The sequence below is a fragment of the Polyodon spathula genome, chromosome 2, assembly GCF_017654505.1.
Source record: "Polyodon spathula isolate WHYD16114869_AA chromosome 2, ASM1765450v1, whole genome shotgun sequence".
Lineage (NCBI taxonomy): Eukaryota > Metazoa > Chordata > Actinopteri > Acipenseriformes > Polyodontidae > Polyodon > Polyodon spathula.
In genome coordinates this window covers 108,872,767-108,885,086 of record NC_054535.1, presented here as the reverse complement: position 1 = coordinate 108,885,086, position 12,320 = coordinate 108,872,767, and the positions used below count along the sequence as shown (strand labels likewise).

At 45.1% G+C, this 12,320-nt stretch overlaps 1 protein-coding gene across 1 annotated transcript in view; it reads left to right on the top strand.

The window, feature by feature from the left end:
* The window catches only part of LOC121327399 (dedicator of cytokinesis protein 2-like), a 457,752-nt gene that overhangs the window by 99,411 nt on the left and 346,021 nt on the right, over positions 1 to 12,320 (top strand). Inside the window, exons 21-22 of the mRNA XM_041271445.1 lie at positions 6,109 to 6,209; positions 11,479 to 11,613. Of these exons, the coding sequence (XP_041127379.1) occupies positions 6,109 to 6,209; positions 11,479 to 11,613 (236 nt within the window). The remainder of the gene's footprint in view (positions 1 to 6,108; positions 6,210 to 11,478; positions 11,614 to 12,320) is intronic.

The window sequence follows — 12,320 nt, the reverse complement described above, 5'->3', positions numbered from 1 at the left end:
GTGGCGCTGTGTGTAGTGGGTGGCGCGCTGTGTGCAGTGGGTGGCGCTGTGTGTAATGGGTAGCTGTGTGCAGTGGGTGGCGCTGTGTGCAGTGGGTGGCGCTGTGTGTAATGGGTGTGTGCTGTGTGCGCTGTGGGTGGCGCTGTGTGTAATGGGTAGCTGTGTGTAGTGGGTGGCGCTGTGTGCAGTGGGTGGGCTGTGTGTAATGGGTGGCGCTGTGTGTAATGGGTGGCTGTGTGCAGTGGGTGCTGTGTAATGGGTGGCGCTGTGTGTAATGGGTGGCTGTGTGCGCTGTGTGTAATGGGTGGCGCTGTGTGTAATGGGTGGCTGTGTGTGTGCAGTGGGTGGCGCTGTGTGTAATGGGTAGCTGTGTGCAGTGGGTGGCGCTGTGTGTAATGGGTCGCTGTGTGCAGTGGGTGGCGCTGTGTGTAATGGGTAGCTGTGTGCAGTGGGTGGCGCTGTGTGTAATGGGTGGCGCTGTGTGTAGTGGGTGGCTGTGTGTAATGGGTGGCGCTGTGTGTAATGGGTGGCGCTGTGTGCAGTGGGTGGCGCTGTGTGTAGTGGGTGGCGCTGTGTGTAATGGGTGGCGCTGTGTGTGTGGCGCTGTGTGTAATGGGTGGCGCTGTGTGCAGTGGGTGGCGCTGTGTGTAGTGGGTGGCTGTGTGTAATGGGTGCTGTGTGTAATGGGTGGCGCTGTGTGTAGTGGGTAGCTGTGTGTAATGGGTGGCGCTGTGTGTAATGGGTGGCGCTGTGTGTAGTGGGTGGCGCTGTGTGTAATGGGTGGCTGTGTGTGTGGGTGGGTGGGTGGCGCTGTGTGTAATGGGTGGCGCTGTGTGTAGCTGTGGTGGGCGCTGTGTGTAGTGGGTGGCGCTGTGTGCAGTGGGTGGCGCTGTGTGTAATGGGTGGCGCTGTGTGCAATGGGTGGCGCTGTGTGTAATGGGTGGCTGTGTGCAATGGGTGGCGCTGTGTGCAATGGGTGGCGCTGTGTGTAGCTGTGGGTGGGGCTGTGTGCTGGGTGGCGCTGTGTGCAATGGGTGGCGCTGTGTGCAATGGGTGGCGCTGTGTGCAGTGGGTGGCGCTGTGTGTAATGGGTAGCTGTGTGCAGTGGGTGGCGCTGTGTGTAATGGGTAGCTGTGTGCAGTGGGTGGCGCTGTGTGCAATGGGTGGCGCTGTGTGTAATGGGTAGCTGTGTGCAGTGGGTGGCGCTGTGTGTAATGGGTAGCTGTGTGCAGTGGGTGGCGCTGTGTGTAATGGGTGGCGCTGTGTGTAATGGGTGGCGCTGTGTGTAATGGGTGGCGCTGTGTGCAATGGGTAGCTGTGTGCAGTGGGTGGCGCTGTGTGCAATGGGTGGCGCTGTGTGTAATGGGTGGCGCTGTGTGCAATGGGTGGCGCTGTGTGTAGTGGGTGGCGCTGTGTGTAATGGGTAGCTGTGTGCAATGGGTGGCGCTGTGTGTGGGTGCTGTGTGTAGTGGGTGGCGCTGTGTGTAATGGGTGGCTGTGTGCAGTGGGTGCGGTGGCGCTGTGTGCAGTGGGTGGCGCTGTGTGTAATGGGTAGCTGTGTGCAGTGGGTGGCGCTGTGTGTAATGGGTGGCGCTGTGTGTAATGGGTGGCGCTGTGTGTAATGGGTGGCGCTGTGTGTAGTGGGTGGCGCTGTGTGTAATGGGTGGCGCTGTGTGTAGTGGGTGGCGCTGTGTGTAATGGGTGGCGCTGTGTGTAATGGGTGGCTGTGTGTAGTGGGTGGCGCTGTGTGTAATGGGTAGCTGTGTGTAGTGGGTGGCGCTGTGTGTAATGGGTGGCGCTGTGTGTAATGGGTGGCGCTGTGTGTAATGGGTGGCGCTGTGTGTAGTGGGTGGCGCTGTGTGTAATGGGTGGCTGTGTGCAGTGGGTGGCGCTGTGTGTAATGGGTGTGTGTAGTGGGTGGCGCTGTGTGTAATGGGTAGCTGTGTGCAGTGGGTGGCGCTGTGTGTAATGGGTAGCTGTGTGCAGTGGGTGGCGCTGTGTGTAATGGGTGGCGCTGTGTGTAATGGGTGCAGTGGGTGGCGCTGTGTGCAATGGGTGGCGCTGTGTGTAGTGGGTGGCGCTGTGTGTGTGTAGTGGGTGGCGCTGTGTGTAATGGGTGGCTGTGTGCAGTGGGTGGCGCTGTGTGTAATGGGTGGCGCTGTGTGTAATGGGTGGCGCTGTGTGTAATGGGTGGCGCTGTGTGCAGTGGGTGGCGCTGTGTGTAATGGGTGGCGCTGTGTGTAATGGGTGGCGCTGTGTGTAGTGGGTGGCTGTGTGTAGTGGGTGGCGCTGTGTGTAATGGGTGGCGCTGTGTGCAGTGGGTGGCGCTGTGTGTAATGGGTAGCTGTGTGTGGGTGGCGCTGTGTGTAATGGGTGGCGCTGTGTGTAATGGGTGGCTGTGTGTAGTGGGTGGCGCTGTGTGCAATGGGTGGCGCTGTGTGTAATGGGTGGCGCTGTGTGTAATGGGTGGCGCTGTGTGCAATGGGTGGCGCTGTGTGTAATGGGTGGCGCTGTGTGTAATGGGTGGCGCTGTGTGCAATGGGTGGCGCTGTGTGTAATGGGTAGCTGTGTGCAGTGGGTGGCGCTGTGTGCAGTGGGTGGCGCTGTGTGTAATGGGTGGCGCTGTGTGTAATGGGTAGCTGTGTGCAATGGGTGGCGCTGTGTGTAATGGGTGGCTGTGTGCAGTGGGTGGCGCTGTGTGCAATGGGTGGCGCTGTGTGTAATGGGTAGGGTTGTGTGATACAGTGCCTTTGCGGGTTTGACCCCTGTCAGTGAGATGAGGTTAAAAGCTCCTAGACCCATGATTGCAGACGAGCCACACTCTTCTTTTACACATGGTGAAGACACTCTCTTTTGGTGTCCACCTCGTTACACTGGATGCAGAATAAACAGTATGCCTGCAGAATGCACAGAGGCTTTCAATCCTATTAGATTGTGCATATAAACAAGGTAATTGAGAGAGCTCAACTCACCGTCCCAGTCCGTGAAAAATAAACTGTTTGTAACATCAATAGCAGGGGCTCGTAATTGCTGCTCCATTTTTCCACGGGGGTTAGGGGTAATTGATTTTATACGCTCCAGCATACGCGCGCACACACACACACACACACACACACACGCACACATTGAAAAGCACAGGGTGAACATGCAGCAAAGTAATCCATGTTTGAAAGGCATTTGCTGTGCTTTGGATTCATGCTGATAGAATATATACTGCTGGTGCTCCAGGTTACAGGATTTCAATTACAGGATGTTTGCTAATATTATTCCAGGAGAAAATCACGTTTCATTTTGAGTCAATTATTTTATTAGTTTTACAATTACAACCCCCCCCCCTATCCTCTTTTTAAAACTTAGCCCCCACTTACAGTAATCCGTCACATATTCGCCCGGCCCAAATCAGCCAGGCCCAAATCCACCCGGCCCAAATCAGCCCGGCCCAAATCAGCCCAGCCCAAATCAGCCAGGCCTAAATCAGCCAGGTCCAAATCCGCCCGGCCCAAATCAGCCCGGCCCAAATCCGCCCGGCCCAAATCCACCCGTCACACATCCGCCCTAACAATTTATCTACCATGATCAACCTCTTCAGCAATGTTAGTTTATCATTGAACAGAGAAGATTAGTTCAGAGATTGTAGCTCCCACCAAAGTTTTCGTACACTGTGTTGTATGTGCTCCGTGCGCTGCCATTGCTGCTAGTGTCACGTGAGCTGTTCAGTGTGTTGATATGTAAATAAATCCTGTTCGCCTGTGGGGTGAATCAACTTCAACCTCTGTCTCGATCTCCTGCCTGTCACTCAGCAGCGAATGCACGCACCCACATGGCAGATGGCTACTCTGTACCCTGTGTCTTTCTAAACAAGGGATTTAGGGGAGCGCCCTAATAAAAGCTGAATCTCAAAACAATAATTGTGTGAATACAGTAATTGTTACAGCTGTGTATAAGGGTATTTAAAACAAGATTCATTCATCCACTATCAAATATCAAATATCCGCCCTTACTTGGGTCCCACCTCAGTCGGATATGTGATGGATTACTGTTTTTGTATCTCTGTACATGAGTATATAATTCAGTTAAACACATAATGTGTTCCGACCGCTGTGTCAGTGACTTTAACTTTTCTAATCTGATAAGCAGATAAGCCTCAGGATATTAATTTCTTCTTTTAATTTTGGTCTCCTTGCCCTAATAAATGTTCCCGCAGTAAAAGCATAATAAGAGTGTAATAAAGCATGGTGAAAGCATGGTAATGCATTGTAAAGAATCAAGAGGTATGATAAAGCTTAGGGAAGCATTGTAAAGAATTGAGAGGTATGGTAAAGCCTGGGGAAGCATTGTAAAGCACAGAGAGGTATGATAAAGCATAGGGAAGCATTGTAAAGAATCAAGAGGTATGGTAAAGCATACTGAAAAACAACCGAGAAAGCATGGTAAAACTGAAAAAATACTGTTAAAAAAATCCAATGAAAATCCAATGGTGATCTGAGTTTCAGTTCAGATGAGCTGCTCCAGCTCTGTCCTCCAGGCTGCTGACTGGTGGTGATATAGGGCAGTGAACTCTGGAGACAGGAGGCTTGGAGGAAAAAAACATTATCTATGCACATAGCTCCACTCCAATAATTCCGTGTTAGCTTTCATGCTTTACATAAACCACATTAATTATATACTCACCAGAGTCTCTGCTTTCTAAATTCTAAATTCCACAATCCCAGTAGGTGCCTGGTCCCTCTAAATTACACATTCTATATTTACATTAAATCTCTGCGCATGGCGCATGACCAGCAGCCTTACGGATAGAATATAGTCTTTCATTTTATAAATCAGCTGGATATACAGTTGTGTCAGGAGGCATTGTTCAGCACGCACGTCTTATTGTGTATCTGAGTTCAACTTGCAATTGCTTTGTGCATAGATAAAGGCTTTAGTATACAGCAAAAAAGATGCTTTCTCTGCCTGTAACAACAATGCAACTGTGTGAAAGAGGTGAAGGTTCTGCAGCATTAACTGCAGCCTGATTTAGCTGATCTGATCCATCTGATCTGACCCATGGATACTAAAAAATAACACATGGACAGTAATACACTGGTTTTACTAGACTCTCTAAAGAATAACACACGGACAGTAATACACTGGTTTTACTAGACTCTCTAAAGAATAACACATGGACAGTAATACATTGGTTTTACTAGACTCTCTAAAGAATAACACATGGACAGTAATACACTGGTTTTACTCGACTCCCTAAAGAATAACACATGGACAGTAATACACTGGTTTTACTCGACTCTCTAAAGAATAACACATGGACAGTAATACACTGGTTTTACTAGACTCTCTAAAGAATAACACATGGACAGTAATACATTGGTTTTACTAGACTCTCTAAAGAATAACACATGGACAGTAATACATTGGTTTTACTAGACTCTCTAAAGAATAACACATGGACAGTAATACACTGGTTTTACTCGACTCCCTAAAGAATAACACATGGACAGTAATACACTGGTTTTACTCGACTCTCTAAAGAATAACACATGGACAGTAATACACTGGTTTTACTAGACTCTAAAGAATAACACATGGACAGTAATACACTGGTTTTACTAGACTCTCTAAAGAATAACACATGGTCAGTAATACACTGGTTTTGCTAGACTCTCTAAAGAATAACACATGGTCAGTAATACACTGGTTTTACTAGACTCTCTAAAGAATAACACATGGTCAGTAATACACTGGTTTTACTCGACTCCCTAAAGAATCCACTTAGTTTAGAACATAAGAACATTTACAAATGGAAAGAAGCCATTTGGCAGGTTATTGCTCGTTGGTTCCTACAGTATACTTGCTGATTGATTTTACTTGGTCCAGTCGGGTCTTGAAGGATCCCAGTGATTCAGCATTAATGACATGGCTATGTTGTTTCCATACCCTCACCACTCTCCTACTCTCTGTGTCTTCATATTTTATGGTTGTACACCAGCTCTTGCAAACCTAATCACAGGTTGAATGGATGTATGAGAATAGATATCTGATAGTGTAAATGAAGGAATGAAGTCTTGAGACATAATGTGTTCAGCTGTCTTCCTTCTTTTTTCCATCCAGGTTTTTATCATCAACCTGATCGCTGATAAGAAGTTCCAGCACTTCAATGCAGTCCTGGAGACCTACATCTGCCTGCACTTCAGCGCCACCCTCGCCTACAAGTATGTTTCCACCAGAGCCACACCCCAAAACACAGGCATAACTGGCTGAGCACAGCGGGGTTAGAAATAGGAATGGAGCTATTTATTTATTTATGACTCCTCTGAGTCCACAGTCCTTCACCATATCATTAACCCCTGTGGTCCCATTGATAGGCTCCCCTAGTGAGAGTGGTGTGCAGGACATGCAGGCAGGCGGAGTGCAGTTCTGCATCCTGGCTGTGCTGAGTTGTCAATCTTAACTGGGGATCCAACAGAAAGCATTGCTTTAGCCTAGCTTTCCCGTGGGTTTGGGAAGCAAAATCAATAGAGACTGCTTCACCTTGCCATGCTGCAGTGGCCAGTGAACTCATGCAGACCTATATGGCTTTGTTATCCGAGGGCCGTTATTTTACTGACATCCACTGTGGAGCTCCTGGGTGTAGAGCTGATTGGTTTTGGGATCCGAGGACGTCTACCGAGCTGCTGTGGGGAGCCTCTGCAATGAGGGAACATAATCAGAGAATCTACTCTGGGGAGAATAACTGGGGTAAAAATATCAACAGATAAGAACATCACTGGGGAAGGATCATTACAGTGCTCAATGAAGACCTTGTCACACCATAATAGGCATGGTTATAAAAAACAAAAAATTATTCAAGCAGGTCTCAGAGGTTTTAGTTTTTTTTCACACCAGGGACTTCACAAATTGTGTTTTCAATGCTTGTGTCACTTTTCATCAAGTTATCAGCCTGCAACAGCCAAACAATGACCTTCCCCTTGTTCCAGCTTAACAGTGGTTTTCTCTGCGTTCATGGTTACGATCAACCAACACGTTTGGGGTGACCTGATAATCCTGTACTAAGACCCACCTATATTTTGAAGTAATTGTAACGGTTTCAAACTAGCAGCTGTCTTCCTGTTTTTAGTAATTATTTTTGTTATTTTTTGTATGTAATACGGCTCTAATCATTCCATACAGGGGATGCCTGTCAGATACATAGGATAATTGTATTCTGGCTCATAGCAAATTAAGCTTAAATCTTTGGAACAAGTTACAATACATTATTCAGCGTGGTGGGAATATCAGATTTTTTATGGCTGTCTTCAGAACTGCTCAGTACACATCTTTTACCACAAGCGTTGTCAGAATACACCTTTAACTTGGTGTGTTGCCCTGACCTCTCCACAAGGTGAGTGTCTTGTTTTGCAGTCCGCAAGATGTCAGTAGAGTGGGTCTGACAACACCCAGAATGTGCAATTTGCAGAGAGGTCTGGGAAGTACAGTTATAATTGTATCATAAGTCAAAGTCAAAAAAAGGAGACTTGGTAGTTTTAAAATAATTTACAATACTTTGTTACTGAAGGAATAGCAAAAGTTTTTAGAATGCTTTTGCCAGCATATTGTTTCTCGCTCTTGTGGTTCGTTTATTTTTAAAGTGTTTAACATGCTGATTTCATTTTGATCAGGCAGCACAATCTTTACAAGGGGTTTTGATCAAGTATGTTATTGAGCACAGTCTAGATCTGTGAGGATCAGGATAGAAGCGTTTTGGCTCATTCATTTGGAGATGTCTGATTTTTATCTGTACATTCATAACATTTTCAGTTCAGGTCAGCAGACTGTGTTCCTGTCGCAGTTGTGTTTCTCACCTCGCCGATGCTGAGCTGGTAACAAGGCACTTGATGGTTTCTGATGTAGATCTGCTCAGACTCCTGTGGCCTGTGGTGGCAGGCAGGCAGTCAGGCAGCTACCTGAACCAGTCTCTGCTGGCCAGGCTGGCTGTCGCTGGCTGTCACTGGCTGGGGCGGGCCATGACTGTGTCACAGGATTGTTGAGCAGCTTTGGTATATCAATGTCCAGGTTTCGGGTCTTTAGGAGGTAAATACCCATACGGTAGTGGTTACCTTTCTATTTCAGGGAACCAGGGTTATGATAATAACCTGACGTTTGTTTTGCTTTGTTTGAGAATTTAGGTTGTTTTGTTTTTTCTTACTAGGCTGTAGCTTGTCGAGGTCTGTGTCAAGGCCAGGATCCATGATGTAACCACATCACAGAGAAATATTACGATAATGTTACATTTTCACAAAAACATTATGAAACAAAACTAAAAATTAAAGAGAGGACAAGCACAAACCTATGAAATGTATAACAATAATATAAAAACAAATGTTACTGAAAAAAGTGATTTGGCACAATATATATGATTTGCATGCTTTTAGTTTAATATCAGTTTGGAACATGTTAGTTGAAGAATCTCTCTATAGTTATTATTAACAGATGTGTTATAAGCAAAACATGTAACAAAGACATTGTAAAGAAATAATTACTGCCAAAGACTGCCACTTGACGAGGTGTTTTAGTGTAGTAATGTGCCATTAGAATTGTATTGTAATAAATTGTATTGTAATAAATTGCTACCCATTGTCAATGTTAATGCATGTTTAATAACACATTTAAAGATGGATCCTTAAACTGAAGTGTGATCAAAGCACAGCTGACATGTGCTCTTTGCAAGTGTTTCATGTGACTTTGTGGAAGTTTAGTGTTGCGGTCAAGGCTAGCGGCAGGATAGCAGGAGACAGGAGATTGCATTTTCAGCACATTTTCAGCACCCTTTTATTTTAGCAAACACAGAAATCAAAACTAAACCAAAACAAACATGCACCCAAGCAAAGGCTGTCCCGGTGCAGAACAGAGAGCGCAGCCTGCTGCTGTCCAAACTAACTGCTAGCCTGGAGCTGACACCCAGCTCCTCTTCATAACACGTGATCAGTGAATCAGTTAGCACCTGCAGGCCACAGTCCACACATGTTTTAGCAGGGAGAGGATTCCCCAGCCCTGCCATATTTTTCAAAAGAAAAACAAGTGCTTACCCTCCCGCAGACCTGTGTTCCATTCCATTGGGGTCGAGGGTCATGGTGGGCATCAGGCAGGCTAATGCCTGACTGGCTCCATTCTGTGTTATTCAGTCATTCTATTAAACACAAATTGGATAAACTATGTATCGCAGGAAGAGGTAGTGAAAAGCAAGACACCATTTCTATGCTGAAAGATGAAGTGGAGACAGACTTAGGAGAGAGGGCAGGAGGCACGTTACACAGAGTGGTGAGGGTATGGCATGGGTTAACATGTTGCTGATGCTGAATCATTAGGTTCTTTTAAGACCTGGCTTGAAGTTCTCATTTCATTCTTATGCTATGTAGCAAGTCTTATATTGTGATTAACTCTCTTCAGTTGCTCGCTGACAGAGTAATTACACCTGTGCTCCTTTGGCTCAACGGGCAGACATAGATTTAATCTGTGAACCAGGCGACCAGGGTTGGATCCCAAGTCTCTTACTCTATGTTGAGTTCTGGATGTTGGTGTATCTTCCCAGCATCTCCTTAAAAAAGGCATGTGGCAGGTACAAGATCCTTAAAGCCATTACTGTTGCATACCACAGAAAGTGCAGTAAAGAAAAGTGGCAAAGTGTAGTAAAGCATAGTAAAAGCAGGCTGAAATCATGATGAAGCAAAGTTAACATGATGGATCACATTTCTGTTGAAGTGCTGTTCAACCAGAGTAAAATCATAAAGGGCCTGTCAAGCAGTGACATCGCCGTAAAGGGCTGCTTTGGGGAAGCTCAAAACAATTTAAACTATGACTGAGAGACACACAGCAGCTTTAATCTGTCCATACACCATGCTCACAACTAAATCTCTTGAACCTGCTTTATTGCAGTCTGTCATGTTTGTGATTCAGTCCGTTTGTGATCTTAATTGAATTTCGTGTTCACTGTCGTCATTAAAGTGTTGATGAACCCATTTGTAACTGCTGCTGCCACAGTCAGCTGTTGCTTCCTGGAAATAACATCTAATTCTCAGTGGGAATTTACAGAAAAACAAACAAGCTGTCATCTTGCTCCCCTTGTTCGCTAATGGCAACATTAGATGCACTGTGAGTGCCCTGGACAAGGCTCCTACTGTTGTTTGGTCCTTTATATACGAAGCCCTGTATTTTTTAGATCACTCTTCATACAGGAAATTCAATGAAGCAGTTTCCTTTTTTCTTAGAAAGAATATTCAGGTCTATTCAACTGATCTATAACCTCTATTTTTGTTGCTTCTTGTATTCCATGACAACTTGGAGATATGAAATCCTGCAGTCTGAAAAATAAAATAAAATCTACCAGTAAGTTGTTAAGATGCTGGTTGGAGATCAGCTTTTCTGTAGAGATGAGAGAGCCAACTCTGAAAGCCCTGAGGTCAACAACACTGAAAACACATCAGAGCCATTCAGCATCAGAAGCAGCGTGTCACACAGGGAACACAAAGAGTTAGGCCAGCCAAGTGGTACAAAACACGTTGATATAAAGGAGAACTCTTAAGCAGTACATGCACAGAGCACACTTCTTACAATTTCAGTTACAGTTTCTAAATCCCAAACTGGATTTTTACTTTTTTTCGTTGTGCCATAGTGTTTTCTATATGATCGCATTGAGAACTGAATACTGTTTTGCTCGATAATGCTTAGCCCTTCTGTTTGGGATCTGTTGACCTTAAATGTTACTTTTCCTAAGTTGGGGTCACGAACTTATAAACAGAAAATAAAAGCTTTGAAATGTTTATTTTTTTAGAACTGATCCTTATACAAACATAATGCCAGATGTATTTATCTCCGTAGCTTTGTATTCATGAAGAAAATCAAACGCTTTTGCTTGGTCTATTGTTATTGTTATTGTTATGGTGATGATGTCTGGAAATGGCTGCACCTGTCTGGAGAGATGATTATTAACAAGGTTCACACAGATCTCTGCACGGCAGAGGTTAGTAGAGACTCATTTTCTCTGCAGGCACAGGCATCTCTCAGGTAAAGAGGTTAAAAAATGAGCAGCCACAAGTGGTTATAGGACAAAGACATTTTAGCAGAGCTGGGCAGAGACAATGAAGTGAAGAAGATGTGTCAGAAACTGAAGACAATAATGATGATGGTCATGATTACCACGAATCATTAATAAAGAAATATTATTGAAAATTAATGTACCATAGTGATAATTAATAGTTAGTACTTTTTACATACTTGAAATTCTGCACTAGGCTCAAGCTTCTCCAAATATTAAGGGACAACACCATTTTGCTTTCTGTGTAATAAAATGGTCGCATAATGTTATGATGCAATTATAATAGAGTTTACATACATTTCTAATATTTAACATGAAAGTTAAAAAGTTATGCAAAGAAAAAATGTTTTATCAGTTCATGGCTGTTTCAACGTAGTTGCCTTGCGACCGATCACCCTGCTGTGTTCCAGGAAGCTGATTGTGGTGCTGACGAGCTACCTGGAGCAAAGCAGCAAAGAGGAGCCCAACGAGAAGATGATGGTCACCTTCAAGGGGCTGGAGTACATCTTCAAGTTCATCATGCGCTCGCGCAGCCTTTTCGCCAAGTGAGTCTCTGCCATCTCTGCTCATGCTGGTTCTGGTCTAGATGGGAAGAGTTCCTTATACTGAAACACATCATGTGTCACGGACCTTGTGATATATTAATATAATAGTAATATCTTTATTTTTATATAGCACGTTTCATAGAGGGCAAAATGCTTTACAGAGAGGCTGTGGACTGTGCATTATATGCAGAGTCATTTACACTAGGACCCAGATTTAACATTTCATCTGTAGGCTGGTGTTAAGTGACTTGCTTAGGGTCACACAGTGAGTCAGTCAATGGCAGAGGTGAGATTTGAACCGATGGACTTCTGGTTACAAGTCCTGGACTTTAACCACTGGACCACACTGCCTCCTGTGCCAATATGTTGGCATAGACATTGGACCTGCCCAGTAGAGTAGGGCAACAGAGAGAGAGAGAGAGAGAGAATGTAACAATCCTCTATTGATGGATCACTTCTTACAAGTTACAAGTTTTATAAATATAAAAGAACCACAATAAATAAGAGTAACTTTACTGGCTCCAGGGATTAGTCAAAGCCTCTCCAGCGCGTCAGCACTAAAACCTTTAAAACTTTAAAAGCCAAACTGAATTTTCTTTAAATATAAACATTAAGATCTCCTTCTTCACTCAGTGACCAAACTGCCTCTGTGACACAGCACCTTGAGCCTCCTCACCACCATCACGTTGAACAGCCTGCCACCTGAG